The sequence below is a fragment of the Brachyistius frenatus genome, unplaced genomic scaffold (genome assembly GCF_029030835.1).
Source record: "Brachyistius frenatus isolate BFR_SWC_R1_liver_20210118 unplaced genomic scaffold, ASM2903083v1 Contig_43, whole genome shotgun sequence".
Classification (NCBI taxonomy): domain Eukaryota; kingdom Metazoa; phylum Chordata; class Actinopteri; family Embiotocidae; genus Brachyistius; species Brachyistius frenatus.
Window position 1 is genome coordinate 1,872,379 of NW_027210642.1, and position 18,553 is coordinate 1,890,931.

At 45.5% G+C, this 18,553-nt stretch overlaps 1 protein-coding gene across 3 annotated transcripts in view; it reads left to right on the forward strand.

The window, feature by feature from the left end:
- The window catches only part of LOC138623400 (cytohesin-1), a 149,695-nt gene that overhangs the window by 12,152 nt on the left and 118,990 nt on the right, over positions 1–18,553 (forward strand). For 2 of the 3 annotated variants that reach the window (XM_069702916.1, XM_069702914.1), the window contains exons 2-6: positions 13,589–13,671; positions 15,714–15,778; positions 16,857–16,923; positions 17,019–17,137; positions 18,426–18,506. In XM_069702916.1, coding sequence (XP_069559017.1) covers positions 13,589–13,671; positions 15,714–15,778; positions 16,857–16,923; positions 17,019–17,137; positions 18,426–18,506 — 415 coding nt within the window. Of the gene's footprint in view, positions 1–531; positions 787–13,588; positions 13,672–15,713; positions 15,779–16,856; positions 16,924–17,018; positions 17,138–18,425; positions 18,507–18,553 lie in introns of those variants that run through there. The other variant, XM_069702915.1, reaches the window with a different exon arrangement.

The window sequence follows — 18,553 nt, forward strand, 5'->3', positions numbered from 1 at the left end:
GCAACTTCAACTCAACAGCTGAAATGTATAACCAGTTAGGGTGTTTTGGAAAAATATATGGCAACAACCACGTCCTACTATTTTTTTGTGTTGAGTTCCACATCCATTATAAGGTTGCCTTGGATAACACAAGGTCCTCTGTCATAGTTTCAGTATCCAACTCTGTATTTCAGCCAATATAAAGTGCATGCCATTTCAATTACGCAGAATATTTAAATGCGATTCGCTACCTTCTGAAAGCAAAACGCGTTTTGAGTGTTTTCGTTTGCTTCCAAAAATGCACTAATGTTGCCTAGAGTATCATTTAACCGGTCAATAAAAATGTCAAACAAGACAAATAAATCACCGTGACAAAATGACTTGCGATTTGAACACCTTTCTTTTAACAATCCCTATTTCTTTCAAGGTAATCCGTGCGTTTCGAGCGTTCTCTCTCGTTGGGTTTTTTTTATTTTATTTTGAAAGTCACAACCGGAAGCGTTCCGCTTTACATCTCGCTTGACTCGACAGTGGCTGGCGCGCAGGAAAAGCCTGTTGGTTAAAGTCCGTGTCTTCAAACCACTCCCTTGAGCTGTCGACTGAAACACCGTCCATTTAACCGAGGGAATTACCCCGCGGTGTGTTCGTGAACTCCGCGGCTAAGGCTTAAAAAAAAAAAAAAAGGGTCCACACATTTATCGGTCCGGTCCTTTTCTGGGTAAAAAGTTTTGACGCTCCTGAAACTTTTTCCGACTCGGAGCTGCGAAGGATAAACAAACATGGTGTTAAAATCGGAAGACGGTGTAGGTGAGTCGGATAAGTCGAAGCGAGACTTTTTTTTTTTTTAATATATATTTACTTCGTCTAAAATGTCATTTAAATGAGCCCACGGGTGGGATGTGTGTGGTTGGAGAAAAAAAAAACAACGTTATTGAATGAGGAGTTAACTCGCCAGCGCGTAAACTACGAGGCTGGTTGGTGACTTTGGAAAGTTAAGTGTCGGGAACCAAATGCGCGTACTGACTGCTGGCGTCGTATCTCTGGCCTTGTTTACAGTCTTGACTGGTGATCACGAATGGGCATCGTGATACAAGGGCTGTGATTGCATATGTTGTGATATTTAACCATAAAGTGGATTTATTGTAATGTTAAGAAAAGAAAAAAAAATCTGGATTTTAGAAAAACTCCTAGTTTTAAAAGAACACATCACAGAGGTCATAAAATCGGAGTAAAGAACGGTGAACTTGTTTTAAAGTAATTAAAACGGCGGGATCTGTATTTGCATTTATCATAATTCATGGACATCCAACATCATAACTCTACGTCTTGTGCAGTCCAAGCAGAGGTTTTGCCTCAAATCTTTGCAAGTAAACGATTACAAATCAATACAGGTTTGTTTTTTTTTATTTTTTTTATGGGGACTGGTTTCCTTATCCTATTATATTTTCTGGCAGCCCTAGTTTCCTCTGCCATTTATTGACTCAGTGCTGTATCATTAAATCTACTCTGATTGTCCAAAAACACTAACCCTTCCTTGCCTCCTGGTGTTATTTATACTCTCCATCTACTGTACGGTGCCTTGGTTAATACATCCTGCCTTCGCTGTTCTTGTCCTGTATTAACACATTTTCGCCCAATATTTGTGAATCTAATCCGATTGCAGCGATAGTTGTGCTGCACGTGCGAGTTCTCGCACGTGCAGCAAACGCTTTAGTGACACATTGTTAACTTGGCCCTCGGTGCTGCGAAGTTCAGCAGCTTTGGCCTCCCGAGAGAACCGTCGCCGGTGTCGTTTTTTTTTTTTTGTGTGTGTGTGTGTGTGTGTGTGTGTGTGTGTGTGTGTGTGTGTGTCACTGAATGCTGAGCAACAGGTGAGAGAGAGAGAGAGCAGAGAGGGACGGGTTACTGCAGTGTCAGCAAGAAACGACACGCTGATACTGCGGTGTTCTTCCAATGGGCCACCTCGGTTCAAATAAAGGCACCGTTACCACAGAGGCTGATCCCAAACACCTGTAATACTGTAGCCGTATTACGTGGCGGTTGTAATTCTGTTACGTAAGATCATTGCAGCGCGTGTCGTGATACTGAATGAACCTTTTGTTGTCTTCATCTCTTTGCAGCGTTAATTAGCGCCCTTGATGGAGAACAGTCTGACTTGACTGATCCCGTTATATGCTGCTATTCTTTTGTTCTGCTGTAGGAGGGGGAGGGAGCGGTGGGAGTGTGGGGGTGGGGGGGTGAGGCAGAACTTACTCTTCCTCAGCGGTCCCGAGCTCGGCACACGGCTGCGTTGTTTCCGCAGGCAGAGGAGAGACGAGAGAGGAGCAGTCGATTTCGTTTCGAGTCCATTTGTGTCTGCCACTTAGAGGCGGGTGGTCTGGGGAGTTAAAAGTAGTCGTCGCTAATGGTTCCCTAACGAGCGGCGCTGAAAGCTCTAATGGGCCCTCTGGTACAGCGTACCCTGCCTGGCACCGATGCCCTCCTGGTTTGATAATCGTCGTCATCTCCCCGTGATCATATTTTAGCCTTCTTTCTGCATCAGTCGCAGCCCTCCTTTCCGCTCAGGCCATTCTTCACCCCACGCAGTTACTGTGATCATGGGAAATGTGTTTACTGTTCGGTGCAGAGGGGCACTGATGCAAGTCTCATCTTTTCGTAGCTCAGCGACACTTTGTTGCCTGCATTGCTGACATTTTTGGGCATTACTGAAAGTATTTAACGGCTGTGACCCGTCACAGGAATGTTGTAAGGGCAGTAAGCCCTACATCGATCTATCTATCTATCTATCTATCTATCTATCTATCTATCTATCTATCTATCTATCTATCTATCTATCTATCTATCTATCTATCTATAAAGCCTTGTGGTTGTCGTGACAACGCAATGTCAGCATGGAAAAAAAAAAAAAAAATAGCCTAATTTGAAAGATTTAAAAACTTGGGACCAAAATCAGGCGTCAGACATGACAATTAATTGTTTTATTTCCTGTAGAGTATCATAGTCGACAGCAACTGGACACTTTTTGTTTGTATTCTTGATGTTAGATCTTCCCGATGACATCATGTAGGTCGTGAAAGATGACGAGCTACGATTGGTTGGGGACCAACTCGTCGTCTGTCATGTGTCTTGCCTGATCTGACAAACTGAAAATAGCATCACACAAAAAAACAACAACAAAAAACTCTCAACATTTGGGGAGCTGTTATCAGCGAATTTAATTGTTTTAGTCAGGATGAGTTTAATAACCATAGTTTATTATTCAAAATAAAAATGGAGTAATTGATTTAATAGTTAAGACACGCTCCATGATAAAGTATTTAAAAAAAAGTGCAATAAATGGAGCAATATGATTGTTATTTATCTCAAACAAAATAAGATTCTGCTGGAGACAGTCATACAGCTCAATGCTCAAGGCATAAAACACGAGGTGATTAATGAAAACGTAAGAAGCATAATTGTGAGCTGCTCTCCCTGTCTGTCGGTGTGCTGCCTGTCCTCTAAGCGTCATCACATTTAACCGTTGACGCTGTCGACGGTTACGGCTAACTTGCATTGGAGCTCGTCACCACCTGCGACTGAGTCACAGTCATGTAATATGTGTCCCAGTCGAGCTGGTCTTCGGGGCAGCAAAGCGAGCGGACGCCGTAGACAAGAGGGATGCGAGGGTTTTCCCTTTTTCTCTTCGGGAATGGAAACCGCGCCGGAATTTGTGCTTCGGCCTCTTTCCTTCTGCCTTGCACAGTTTATCCGCCAGTTCGCTACTCCTCCTCTTCTGTCTGAGCGCCGATATGAGTGACATTCAGGTTTGTCTGCAGCAGGTATAGACGCGCCTCGAGTCCTTTTCTTCCACGCGGGGACGAAACTCCTCGATCACACCTGCTGATAGGCCCCAGAAATGCAAAATGGCGGCTGGCAGGAACTCCAAAATGAACACATTTTAAAAGGAACGTGTTGATCTGCCCGTCAGACAGCTGTGGTGCAGATCAGGGTTGGGTGGGGGGGTGGGTGGTTTGGCTCTTGTTTAGTCTGCTCAGCATTGCGCGTTTTATTTGTTGGAAAGTGAGGTAAAAGAAAGAAAGCATCGGTCTCCGACATGAGGCGCTTTCCTTCTGACACGGAAAAAGACAGTTTTACCAAAAATGATATGTGTTAGTTACCGTTTGTGTGTTGCTGTTTTTTTGTTTTTTTGAAACACAAAATTGCATTGAGAAAGGGCTGACACAACAGAAACTTTGTCAACAAGATAAACAATTCAGCTGGGCACGCTCAGTCGGAGTCATTTTTCACATCACGGTTGAATGTACATCATGTTGTGATCGAGTTGAAGGTTAGAAAGGAGAAACAAAAAAAAATGTCCATTCTACTGCCGTTCTCACAGGATGGGTGGGTTTAGCCACAGCTTTCAAGTCCTCCTCTGATCTATGAGAACAGCTTAACAAACAGGAAGTCAACATTATGTTTCACAGGAAGTGACATTCCACAGCCTGTGTGTGGGCTAAAATGTCTAGAAAGAAGCGAGACAGACGCTGAAAGAAGCTGCGCTTCGTATCGGTAAAAACTGGAAAAAAAAAAAAAAAAGATTTACGGCTCTTCCGGCGTTCCCGTCTTCTGTTTTTCCAGACAGTTCTGTGTGTTTGACTGGCAAGAGAGGATGCTGATGGTGGGACAGACCCGATAACAATCGAGGCCGGCGGCATCAGAGGACAAAGGCGTACATTGTGGGAAGAAATAGCACTTCCGCTTTTGAGGGAAAACATCGATAAGCTTCCACAGTGGCCTATCGAAACAATTATTGCCAATAAAACAGAAAGCTGATCCTTTGTGTTCATAATGATGAATTGTGTGTGTGTGTGTGCACACGTGTGTGTGCAGCTGTGGGATGTTTATGCTGTTGAGCCATCTGTATGTTTGCTTTGCACTGAAGCAGTGTGTGTGTGTGTGTGTGTGTGTGTGTGTGTGTGTGTGTGTGTGTGTGTGTGTGTGTGTGTGTGTGTGTGTGTGTGTGTGTGTGTGTGTGTGTGTGTGTGCGCGCGCGCGTGTGTGTGTGTGGCCTCGGCTATACATTCTCCAGCCCCAGTTCCCACCCACTCAGGTCCTCCGGTCCTCCGGTCCCAGCATTCCTGCACAGCAGCCTCAGCAGTGCGAGCCGCGAACTGTGTCTGGCGGAGTGAAGGCGTCGTTCCCCTTCGAGCAGCCTTCCTCTGTGACTCCACCGTGCGCCTTGAACATGTCCGAGATGTTGTTTGACGGTCTTAAACGTTTGTTTGAGTTCAGCTCTTTTGGTTGAAACACTGTTTACTTTCACCCCTCTTCAGGGCTGTAGAGATGATTTCAACTAAGCAGCCTTTGGCCATAAAACAGCCCTCCGTTTAAACCCCCCCCCCCCACCCCGCCACCGCCCCGACGAGCCGGCTTCATTCACATCGATGAGGGGGCTGCGGTTTTTTATACGCACGGCAATTGTTGGCCTCAAAGTGCCTTTAGTCCTTTTGCTGAGCGGTCGTGACCAGACATTTATTCCATTTTAAGGGGGTCACCGGTCAGAAAAAGGTCAGGAACCACTGGTGTAATGAATAGATATAAATATTGAATAACTTTTTTTCATTTTTTTTTTCATCCTGACATCACAACTTCTGCTTGTAAAGTTCTAGAATTATTTGTTTTTTTTAGCAACAAATAAACATTGCATCTGAGCTTGAAGTGCAGGCTTTTTTTTTTTTAATTTATTTTTTTATGCGTTTTAAGAGTATTGATCACACTGATAGTGAAAGCATTTACCAAAGCAATGGGATTTTCCAGCTCACAAAACTTCACATGACTCTTCTCCGAATGACGATAAAAATGTTGACCCGACACACATTTTTTTGTTTGTTTGTGGTCATTCGCTGTTGAAATTCCATGTCGAGGTCTGCTCCGAACGGGTGGGTCTCCACATGCGTATCTCCGTGTCAGAACTTGCCTGTACCTCCGCCGACGTGTGGATCCCGTACTGACAAACCAGTCAGAGGAAGAAGCTCTGTCTGCTGCGCCGGCTGCAGGGTGCAGGGTGCAGCCGGCACAGCAGAGGGCTCCAGGTTGACTCATCCGTCTCCGTGCAGACATGAGGCAAGTGATCATGTCTGCTCTCTGCTGCTTACCCGGGTGCACGTGTACACTCCCGCTGTAAAGAATAACAAGGAGGAGCAATGCTGGGAAACTTGTGCAATCACTTGAAAAGCGTCATTAGGATAATGCTCATGCTCTAGCCTTAACGCACACACGCACAAAATTGTCTCCAGCGCACACCGTATTGTTTTAACAGGAGTTTGGAGGTGATAATGTCCGCATGACTGGTCAGGAGAGTGACGACCTGCCTTAATTTGCTGACTCATAACAACAGCTCATACAAGAGCAAATGACGTCCTCTGCGTCTCTGTGGGAGATGACTGGATGTGTCTGATGAATAAATCCTTATATAGTAATTTGTCTTTTTACATCTATATATTTTTATGAATTGTAAATCATCAGTTTGAACCTACGGCTTTATATTTTCCGTTTCAGACCTATTGTTCTGGGCTCTACGATTCAGTATTCTGTCGCATTTTACGCTGAAACACGGTGTGTGTGTGTGTGTGTTTTCACGTGGATATTGGGCTCCTCTTCATTTAGGCTTTGTGAATGTGAATTATGACCAGATTTGTCTAAGTTTTATGTCATGTGATACAAATCGATCACAAAGTTAAAATTCCTCAAAAATCATTCTCAAATCAACGAAAAATCCGAATACTGTCTGAACAACTAAAAATAGTTAATTATGAGGTTATTGTGATGTATACCTGTATATTTTTCCCATGTTGTCGAGCCCTGGTGCGCGTGTGTGCGTGTGTGTGTTTGTGTGGGAGAGGAGGCAGAGAAAAGGAATGACCACTGGGTGGAGCCTCCATGTTAATGGCAGTGACAGCAAAGAGCATGTGGAGGAGGAGGAGGAGGAGGGGTAGTGAGCAAGGCTCCTTCCTAAATGGACTGTGTCAGTGTCAGTGCGCTGAGCGCTGAGAGCTGATGGCTGCGCTGTTCAGCTGAGAAAACTCGGCAGTATCTCCCTCCCTGTCCGGAGGAGCAGGCTCCTCTCCTCTGCAACTTGACATGGGGATGTTTGACATACCACCATTAAGCAACAGGATCTAATAGAAGAAGGGACTGCTGGGTCTTTTTTTTTTTTTTTTTTTTTTTTCCTTTCTTTTTTTTGTACATCAAGGACCAGTAATATACTCACTGGAAAGACGGAAACAGAAAAGTGACACTTTGGAGATTTTCCTCATTCAGGTTTGTACTAAAAAATGTGTGCAAGCGTATCTGTTCAGTTGGTTGATTGATCTTATCTGACTGTCCACAGGGCTGTTTGTGTACCTGGTCTTCAGGACTCGCTGTCATGTGGGACTTTGGTCGGATTTCATTGACTCTGTGGCCGAATCAGCCACATTTCTGACGGTGTTAAGGATTAAAGTAGTGAGGCTGGAGATAATGCAAACAGTGCAACTCAAAAACAGCTGGAACATGTGCTGTAGTGTGTGTGTGTGTGTGTGCTGGGATGTCCCGTCATTCTCCTGCCTGGCTTGTTGCGTCGCTGTTAAGGAGTGAATGGATCTCCACTGACTGACACTGGAGGTGATTGAGTACTAATAACTGGGCAGCCAGGCGCTGTCAGCAGGGGTTGAGGTTTTTCTGTAGGGCCGGATGGTAAAGGCACATTTGACTCTCTTTAAGTATCAAATATTGTACGCAAGAAACAGAAGTAAAGAAAGATCATATAGAGACAAGGCCCTCCTGACCACGGCCGCGAAAGTCAGACTGAGATGTCACTTCATCGGGACACTTTGTTGGACAGATGGGATGGTAAATAGTTTTCAGGAAGGTAGCCTGGAAGAGTAAAGCCAAGGATGCCCCAGTCATCAGTCCCTGTGTTTGGACCTTGTTGAGGACTGAGGCCACTTTGAGACACAAAGGGAGAGCTGTGATCGTCCCACCACTCTTCCCACCGTCTCTTGTGTTCTCCTGCCGTGTGCCGTCTCATGCCTGCCTGGCTGAACACAGGACTCCTTCTCCTGTTAGCTCTCCTCTCTGTCCCCCTTCACCTCCTCCTGCCCACGGGCCAGGTCGGGTTGGACACTTTGTGGATCTTTGATCCGTGGACGGTGGTCCTCTTTGGTTATGTTCTGGGCCTGTTTGTTGGTGCTATGGATGTAGAGGTCGGAGGCAAACGCGTTCTTTTGAGCCCACATTAAAAGGCTGGCATTCCTTTACAGCCTTTGCTTTGCTTTGTTATAAGATGTCTGGTTCAGACTGCGTGTGTGTGCGTGTGCGTGTGTGCGTGTGTGTGTGTGTGTGTGTGTGTAGTGCGTGTAGTGTTTCAAATATATATGAGAGAGAAAGAGAGAGAGCACCTTCGGGATTTGCTGTACTAATGAGATTCAGTGTGTCAGATCAGAGATTAGTCGATGAGACGGTCACGTTTTAAATCACTTTTTGTTGTTGAAGCAGCCGGCAGCAGGAAAGATCAAAAAGCTCGGCGGTATTTCATAGACCTCTGCGTACTGTTGTGCGTGTTTTTGCCCGTCCCGGCTAACATAATGGGATTGTTTGTGTGTGTTGTGTGCTGAATGGCATTAAACCTCATCATGAAGTCGACTGCTTCTTCTTACAGTTGGGGCTCTTATTGGCTTTGGCTCGGGAATCAATTGAGCTGGAGAGTGATGGAGCCTTTAGGGACCCTCTTGGAGTGTTGTTTTTTGTTTTTTTAGCAAGTTTAAAGGGAGCCATCCAACGTTTATATAAGGACCAAAGCTGTATACCAGCAGCTTAAAGGAACGGGGAGGGGGGAAGAGCAGGTGGAGGAGGCTTGAGAAAACTGATGTTCTTGGTTGCATTTTGGAAAAAAGATACTGGAGAAAGAAAAAGAGGAAGAGGTACAAAGATGATGAGAGATGAAGTGTGCAAGGGCCTGAGGGGAAGGTGTTTCTTCAGCAAAAATATGAAGGTAAAAAAAACAAAAAACTGTAGTCACAGAACAGGTGAAGGAGCTCGTGCAGGGAGAGGCTGCCGGTGTCATTCATTCGGCTCGGTGCACTCCATCACAATGCAACCAGTGTACAGGCGCACAAACACGTGGCTGCACAAATAGATGTGGATCTCTCTGCGTATTCTCTCAGTCAGCAGATTGTCGGAGGTGTTCCGGTGTAAAAATATTCACCGACTCCTCCATCTGCTGCTGCGAAGCGCAAGAGACTCCCGTCGGGTCGAAAAGCGCGTGAAGATATACAGCAGTACGTGTAGAGAAGAAGAAGAAGAAAAAAAAAGAAAAAAAATACATCTCTAATTTTGCTTTCCATATCGAGACTCAATATTTTGTTTTTATTTGAAATGCTCCCCCTTGTGTGCGACCCTGTCCAGTCGCTAGGGATGGTCAGGTGAGGAATTTATTTCGTTAATATCTTTTGGTCCTTGTGCGCTGAGACGAGCTCCTTAAATTGGGTCACATCCGCAGGGGGAGGCGGGAGGAGGCTAAGAGATCCTACGAGCCCATGGAATTCTAATTTCCTTTTTTTTTTTCCAAGGAGAGTTCTTCAGTGATCTGGGTGGAAATGAGACGTCTGCCTCTTCTGCCAGGATGGCAATCAGGATGTGTATTAGTGGGCTCCGCCGCTGTGGGAGAGGGAGCTATAATTGGTGCCTCCCTTGATGTCACCTCCCCGGTCCTCTCCGCTGACCCAGCCCGCACTCAAAAAACTGCTGCGCCCATCTAGGAACTCTGCACACACTCTGTCAAGCACAAAAAAATAAGGACACACACACACACACGGTCAAAATATTTAACATTAGACGCCATAAAGCGCTCCAATTAAGCACGGGGATGAATTCAAAACTTAAAAGGCACACAAAAGTATGAAGTTGGAAAGAGGCGAGATGCACTAATTTCGGAGTAGGCACCGTCATTATTCTCAAAGGGAAAGTATTGAGTGTTTCGAGTCATAAATTTGGGTTAGACAGCACTCGGGGGTAATGAGGGCCAGGACATGGCGGGATAAAACTTGGATTATTATATCTCATATTTAGCAAATGAGCACTTGTCAGCACTTTAACATATTTCCAAATAACTGCAATATCTTGGAAGGGTTCTGTTAGGTTTTGAATTGTGTTTTGTAGAATTAAGTGTATTGCTTTTTTTTTAATTATTTTTTTTTAAATGGACTGGTTTAATAATTCCCCCAATTGAAATGGAATAGACGCAGTGATATAGGAGGGACAGCTCATACAGTCATACGCTGTAATTGATTCTGTCCGAGTATCACAGTCCAGACAGTTCCAGTCAGACGGCGGCGTTCGTGTTGAAAGGTGAAACAAAAAAGAAAGTTGTTGAGTCCTGACACAGTTGGAGACGCACTGTGTCTACAGCCACGGGCGTCAGTGTGTGGGCGCAACGTGTGTGTGTGTGTGTGTGTGTGTGTGTGTGTGTGTGTGTGTGTGTGTGTGTGTGTGTGTGTGTGTGTGTGTGTGTGTGTGTGTGTGTGTGTGTGTGTGTGAGAGAGGAAGGTCCTTTTAGGATATCCTACTCCCATATTTAGAGGAAAAGATACTCTCAGTCACTTTGCCTTTGCCCTCTCTTGTCTTCTGTTTTTTTTTTTTTTTTTTTTTTTTTTTTTCGGATAACGGACAAACGTCATTGGCAATGCCGATGCAGAGGTTTGCTGAACGAGAGCCAAGCGCTGCTGCCAGACCGGCAAGAAAGAAGCAGCTCTCAGCATTTACTTAAGTGGATGGGCTTCCTCCCCCACCCACCCACCCAGTTTCGCTGTGTTCTGGGAAATGACACCCACTTGGTGCCCACCTCTGGCACAAGTAGGGGCCTCTCTGGTCTCGGTTATTTTGGGTGGATTCAGGAAGGCAGCGATGGGTGTGCCCGATTAGCTCCTCGAATAACTCTGATCACGCTGGTGACGTCGGATGCAGGGTGGAAGGCAGGGGTGGCCCTTTGAGTGGAGAACCTGCCCTTTAATTGCAGGACCTGGGCGCCATCTTGCATCTGCCGGACTGATTTTCTATAAGCTCCCTGCGCTCTCGAAAGAGAACAAGTGAACAAACAATTTCCATCCTCAAATGGTTACTTTGCTCAGTTTTGCTCTATCTGCTCCTCGGAGTCAAATTATAGTCTTTCTTTCTGCCGCCCGTCTCCTCGGTCAGCGCTTCACTTTGCGGCCCTCTTCCAAGCCAGGAATGCCGTGGTGGTTTTTGTGTCGGGCCACGTGCTGTCCTGTTCTGGGTGGCTCGGCTCCCCTTCGCTGTCCGCCAGCCGCCCCAACCTGACATCATGTTTCCAGAAAGAGGAATGAACTTCCCGCTTTAAGCGCAGCCTCCTTGTTTGTGCTGTTGAACACACAGATCTGCTCTGGGTTCACTCGGCATGACATAAACTTGATTGTGAGATAAGGTCATTAAATCAAAGACGGTCCTGCATTCACAGACCTATCAGCACTTTTTAACGTGTGTGTGTGTGTGTGTGTGTGTGTGTGTGTGTGTGTGTGTGTGTGTGTGTGTGTGTGTGTGTGTGTGTGTGAACACAGTTGGCCCTTTTCAGCATTGCGTATCATCAGGAAAGACATGAATATTTTAGAATCATAAGAGATGCTCTTGAGGGAACTGTCTGCCTGAATAGAATAAAAAAAAATTTTTTTTTTAAAGTTGTGCAAGTGTATATTTTGGTATCTGTCTTTGCTCAGCAGCATCCTGTTAACTCCCCTCCCTATTGGCGAGAACGGTTGTGCAGATTCAACCATGGTTTCCATGGATACTCAGAACACTTGGTTTGTAGATAGTGTAGGCCGTGTAGGTATGATGTGTGAAAGGTCAACCTCGGGTGGACTGCCAGGTTCTCCCAGCTGTCTGAAAATAAGACGGGAAGACAACATGGCTTTGTTTTGGTGCTGCTGTAAGAATCCTGTTTTTTTTTTTTTTTTTTTACTTCCATTGTCTATCAAGCTTGTGTTAAATATTAGCAGACATTCCAGTGGATGTCATGGGTATTTGCCTCAAGATGTTTAGGTTCACAAGCCTTCCATTATTAAAATAAGTGGCCCTTTTCTGCAGGATATATATTGAGAGCCAAAATATTCATTTCATTTGTCTTATTTTGGTTTATTTAGAAACCACCCCCCCCCCCCCTTAAACACAGTGAAGCGCATCATTTCTGGATGGCTGGCTGGTTGCGTTCTCTCGTTATTGATTGCTGAGCCAGATTTTGTTTAGCTTTTGTAACCTTCATTCCACTGACCATCTACTGCAGGTACATTGTGCTCCCAGCCTCTCATATTTAGATGAGCAGTTGACCTCTGCAGTTATATTGGGATTACGTGGACCCAGCATTAAATTCACAATTTTATTTCGGAGAGAAGAGAAGTCGGGTGAAACAAAAAGATTTAATTTCTTGCCCTAGAGAGCTCTGGAATTCGTCATATAAAACCTTGTGTTGAAGATTCTTCCGTCACTGTTGCCTTGTTAACCTTTTGCAGAGTTCCACCAAGTCGACCCTATCCTTTAACCCCTTTAACTTTTAAACTCTCCTGCTGTGAGGAGGAGGAGGAGGAGGAGGAGGAGGAGGGGGTTACAGGACAAGGCTTGTGCTGGGTCACAGAGAGAATCGGAGAAAGCGCTCACGTGAGTAGAGACACAGTATCTACTGTGTCTGTAGTCGTGTGATGCTGCAAAAATATTTCACTGCAAGTGTTTACCAGGCAACACTTTGCAGCAGAGCAGTCAAGCAGTTGGTGTCTTACGGCTCAGATGGGACAGGCTTTCCTGTCATTTTACAGGAAGTTCAGTTCGCAACTAAAACTATTGAAAAATACATCATTTGTGTTTTTAGTGCAATAACACCTGGTTTTGAAACGGTGACTTAAATGAAACGGAGAAAGTGTAAAAGACCTCCAGTGCAGCGACGAATGAAAGCTGCTTGGATTGCTGTTGTGATTTTGGGTGCTGAGACTGCCGGTGTCCGTTTTGTGCTTTCAGTGCGCCGTCCATCACGCAGGACGCGTTGCTCGGCCCTCGGTCCTCGGCACTCGGCACGGACAGAGCTAATTATAAACTCGCAATTGTGCGAGTGGCGGGCGGACTGGCTGCACCGTGAGACCTGTCGCACTTCTGCTGCTCTGGCGCCGACGCTCGGCGCTGCCCCGGCTGACCTGAGCGTTTTCATTCAGTCGCGCTAAAGTCGAGTCCTTTTCGGAGCGCACCTGGCTGCTGCAGACTCGGGTCACTGTTTGCGTAGGTGTTTTGCATCCTTTAGTGCGCATAATGAACGCCTTTGATGCAGTGACAAAGCAAGACACCTCCTCTCCTCGCTTATGCTTTGACTACTTATCGCCTCCAGCTGACGGCGTGTTTTGCACGGCTGCGCTCCCCGAAGCATCGTCCACGTCCTCCGCGTTCGGCATTCCATCACCTTTTGAGTGCAAGGAACATGAGAGAATAACGTTATTCTGGAGCGCCGAGATATCCTCAGGGAGAATGTGCTTCAGGAATAGACGGAAGAAGGTAAAGGTGTCCTAACCTTACATCTTCTATTTCATCTCTCCCCCAGTGCCGGACGACCTCACCCCGGAGGAGCAGCAGGAGCTGGAGAATATCCGCCGGCGCAAGCAAGAGCTGCTGGAGGACATTCAGGTAATAATGGAAGAGGATATGTAGGCTATTATGAATGTGCATGTGTAGAACTAAAAATGCACAAACAATAGATGCCTGCAAAAACCCAACATGTAATATTAAATATAAGAATTGATGTGAAAAGTATCAGTAATTAAGTCGGTTTTTTTTTGTAGTAGTAGTTTAGAAAACTTGGAAATGTCTGCGCTTGTGTGTGTGTGTGATGTAAACTATGTTGCTTTGATCCAAAGACACTTCACATCACAGCTGTTAAAAATGTGTGAGTGATCCCCCCCCCATTAAAATGAATAGGCTGAAGATTTAGTGGCTTATGGGTGAGAGGGTATGAGTTTTTTTTTTCTTTTTTTCTTTTTACAATGTCCAAACACTTCTGACACCACAGCTGCAAGTCTTCAACTTTTTGATTTAACTTTTGCAGCCTTGATACAAATTCCTCTTTCCCGGGGAGTCCTTTTAAATATTTGACCTCGAGTGGAATGTGAGGTATTTCCCATCGAATCGCTTCCTCACCAAAACCGTTTCTGTTCCCCCTGTGTCAAAGAGACCTCCTATTTATGGATGCACATCACCTCTCTTAAATGTGGTTTTGAAAATAACATGGGTGTCAAAATAAGACGAGCAAATGTCAAACGGATAAAATGCGATTATGCTCTTATTACTGCGCGTATGCTGGCGTCCCAACATCCCTCCTGATTTCCAAACGGGGCCGGGATTCAAATAAGCTCTGCTGAATTTCCCTAAAGTGGTTTGTTTGATTCCTGTCCATGGCCTGTGATGATTCTTTTTTTTATTTTTTTTTTTTTTTTTTCCGGAAGCTGACTTGAGCCTGAGCACAGCTGATTACTCTTGGTCTCTGCTCAGCTCAGTCCTGTCGCTCATTAGTCAACGATACTAATCATATAACTCACAGGGGTGACAGACTGTCATGTCCGGATGCCCCCCAGTGGGTGTCTCGGCTTCCGCCGGCTCTGACGGACACAGGAGGCGGTGATCCCTCACCCCTTCTTTTACGAGCCTGGGCCACCATCGCTGCCCCCCCCCCCCCCCCCTCCTCTGCTGGTCCTGCAAGTCAAGCAGGATCCCCCTCCCCCTCCGCCCCCCCCCCACACACACACACACCCTCTTTCTATATGAGCACAGCCATTGTTTGTGGAGGCAAGCATCTGAGGAATGTGTTGTGATTGCGCCAGTCTTGTCAACACAGATGCTCCCTTTGTGGTTTGGCTCTAAGTAGGTTGGTATTGTGCAAAAGAAATGATACTACCAACACTATGGCGGACTGAATGAAGAGGCATGATGATTATAACCTTTACATGAAGCATTACTTCATCTTTGCCCGTATGCAGCACTGCTCTTATGCTGCAGCCTGTTACGCTGCACTTTCATCAAGCTGATATCGCCCTCTTTATCCTCTTCCATCCGCAATTCCCTTGCTGCGCCAGTCTGGCACCAGCAGGCCCGGCGAGATCGACTAAATCTGCCTTTAAGGCCGTTAATCACTAAAATGCAGCGCAAAATATAATCCACTTCTCCGCTTTCTTCCTCCATTTGTATTGAGGTTATCCCTGGATGCTCTCCACCCAGTGATATTCAGGCTAGGATAAATGAGAGGATTGTTCGGGAGAGCACTCACGCAAATACTCATCGTCTGGTATGAGATCTATTGTCACTATTCAGTTTAAGGACACACTGGGTAGAGGTGAGTATGCAGCACTGCCTGAAGTTTCAGTTCACCGACAGCCAGAAAAGTGACTGCTTTCTTTGTCAGCTCCGATGGTAGTATTTATACAAGCAAAGGCCGCTTGGGCTCCCACACAAACAGGTGCCCCGGCCTCTCCCTCTGCACTGTTTATTAGAGCGCCTCTGGTTTGTCATACAAATACTTTGCATGTTGTTTGTGTTGCTGACTCATTTCCATGCCTCCGTGGCGTCGGGAAAACTGGGTCAACAGATGATGAACTTCTTCTTTTGTCATACTCGTAACACTTTAAGACTAATGTTCCTGGGTTTTTGTTTTGTTTGTTTGTTTGTTTTTTCTGCAGCGGCTGAAGGATGAGATAGCAGAAGTGACCAGTGAGATCGAGAACCTGGGTTCCACTGAGGAGAGGTGAGAACATGTGACCAGACCTCCCCTCCCCTCCCCTGCCCTCCCCTACACAGACACACACATTCTGTTTTCCCTTCAGTTGGCTCGTTGCTTGCCGTCTATTAACATAGCAAATGAAGCTGTCAATTATTCATGTTTGATGGCCAAGTCGGGCCTCGCATCACACCGAGTACCCTCCCCCAAATTGGCGATGCTTTTAAGGCAGTTTAAATGTTTCATCAGGCACCCCCCCCCCTCCTCCGTGATGGGAGGCCTCATTGAATAATGCAGTGGGTGTATGGGCAGAAGTAGACAATGAAAGGTCTCAGGAGAGGGAGCGCTCGGGTTTGGTCTACTCAAGTGGATAGGGATCCCATCAGCTACCGAACATTTCTCAAGTACTCTTTCACATGCATCTAAAAACCCATTAAGGGTCGCAGCACCTTCTTGTGATCAGATTTTCCTGTGATCCATTTATTGAAGAGAGCACATCACAGTCTGTGTTTTGGCCCGCCGCGTGTGAGTGTTGGACTTTGGCAGACAAAAGCCAAAGGAATGTTGGTGCGAGTGAATCATTGGGAAGAACTGGGGACAACTCAATAACTGGAGATAGAGTAGTAACCATGGTGACGGTGGGCTCGAGGGGGTGCACTTTGACCCCTGAATTACTCGAGGCTTGAGAAATGAGACATTCCCATATGCGTCCTAACCTCTCAATATCTCTCTTCTTTATCGGTGCCTTGTCATCACGGTTGAGGTGGAAAACAGGCCGATCCCTGCCTAAAGAACGGAAACATTTTCGAGGGAAAAGAAGACATTTCATCTATTGGTCTGAGCTTCGTTGAATACGTCAGAGGATGAATCATTCATTTGTTGGCCTAGCAAATAATGAGTAGCCAAAAAGGCCCCCCCCAAAAAAATCCGCGGACTCTCGTCTCACCCTAAACTTGAATAACCTTTTGTCATGGACTTATTCACATATTCATGTACCTGTAATTCAGCTTTATCACATCGGTATCTAACATGTCTAACTATATCATATCATTATGTTGTTCATGCGTAGAACAGGTAATAACTGTACACACTCTTAAATTTGCAGGAAAAATATGCAGAGGAATAAACAGGTGGCCATGGGCCGTAAGAAATTTAACATGGACCCTAAAAAGGTAGGTGGAAGTCCCCGCTGTGAATCTTCAGAAACCGAATTTGTCGCGCGTTCTCCTGAGCAGGACGTAACCAGGGAAACCGGTCTCTTTCTCAGGGGATCCAGTTCCTGATTGAGAACGACTTGTTGAAGAACACCAGCGACGACATCGCTCAGTTCCTCTACAAGGGCGAGGGCCTCAACAAAACGGCCATCGGAGATTACCTCGGAGAGAGGTCGGTATAAAGATGTTTTTCCTCCATTTAGCCACCTCCCTCTTACATTTTCCATCTTCATTCACCAGCACACGTCTGCCTGGTTGATAAAAGCATCAAACGGAGTGCATATTTTCCTTATTGCTCCGTTTCCTCTCGGTCAGGCACACGCCCATCCTTTCCCAAACACAGATTATTGGTTCCACATTTAGACCATCCTCTTAACACGATGTCCGTCGCTCCGTAGCCTCCATCTGTCTTTGATTATCTTACTCATTCATAAGTAGCGTCGCGATCGAGACACTCGCGGCTCAGGAATGCTTGTGTTTGGAAGCAATTAAGAGACTTCACTCGAGAGCGGGGATCATCCGTGTTGGAGTGGACACGTAACACAGGAAATAGGGATGGGTCTAATGTACGGTATGCGTGGCTCAGCGCCTTTCGGGCTGTCGGTGTTCCCGTTAGGGTGTGGTCTGGAAGGCCAGAGCGCTCGCTGTCGACGGATGCGCTCTGTTTGATTGTTATCAAGCTCTCAAGTGTTTCTGATTCTGTAAGCGGGGGTCGACGATTGGTCATTTGTCCACTGGATATGGCTCCGTGGAGCCTTCCCATGATCCCACAGGGCAGATCACTTACTATGAAGGGCGTAAAGGTCGAGGATGATGTCATGAGCTATAGTTTAGATGATAAGTAAAGGGGGGGGGGGTGTTGTCTTCTGTTGGGTTTGTTGGGAGTGTCCGGACCACAACCATGAGAGGTCCTCGGACACCTTCGTGCAAGGTCCTATTTATGTTTCAGTTAAGCAGAGACACAGTTTAGTCTTGCATAGCAAATATTAAATCACTCCTTAGATTCACTTTTGTAGATTTGTATGTTGGCAATAATAAGTTGAGTAATTGAAGTGGCTGCAACAATCAGGAGGTTCATCCATTTTTTGTTTTGATCTTTAGATCTTTTTTTGATAAAGTTTTTGAAAACCCAAATGCTTATTATAATTATTATTATTATTATTATTATTATTATAATACTATTTCTGGGGATTCGGATTGTGGTTAGAAATAACTAAAAAAGAGCGTAAAAAAAGGTGATGGACATTAATCTTTCTTTTCTGTCATTTTTAAAGATCAGTTAAGTCAAAATTAGTCAAATAAATGGATAACAATTTTTTTTTTTTTTTTTTTTTTTAGAATTGATCCTAAAATGTATCATCACTTTGTTTTGATTATGCAGAATATCACCTTTTAAATGTTTACAGTCTAGACCATGTTTACCATGTTTTCTCTCTTCTTCCCCCCCCCCCCCCTTTTAGAGATGATTTTAATATCCAAGTCCTCCACGCATTTGTGGAGCTTCATGAGTTCACAGACCTCAACCTGGTTCAGGCCCTCAGGTAACACATCTCCCCAACATCTGTCACACACTCACCGAGTCCTCGCC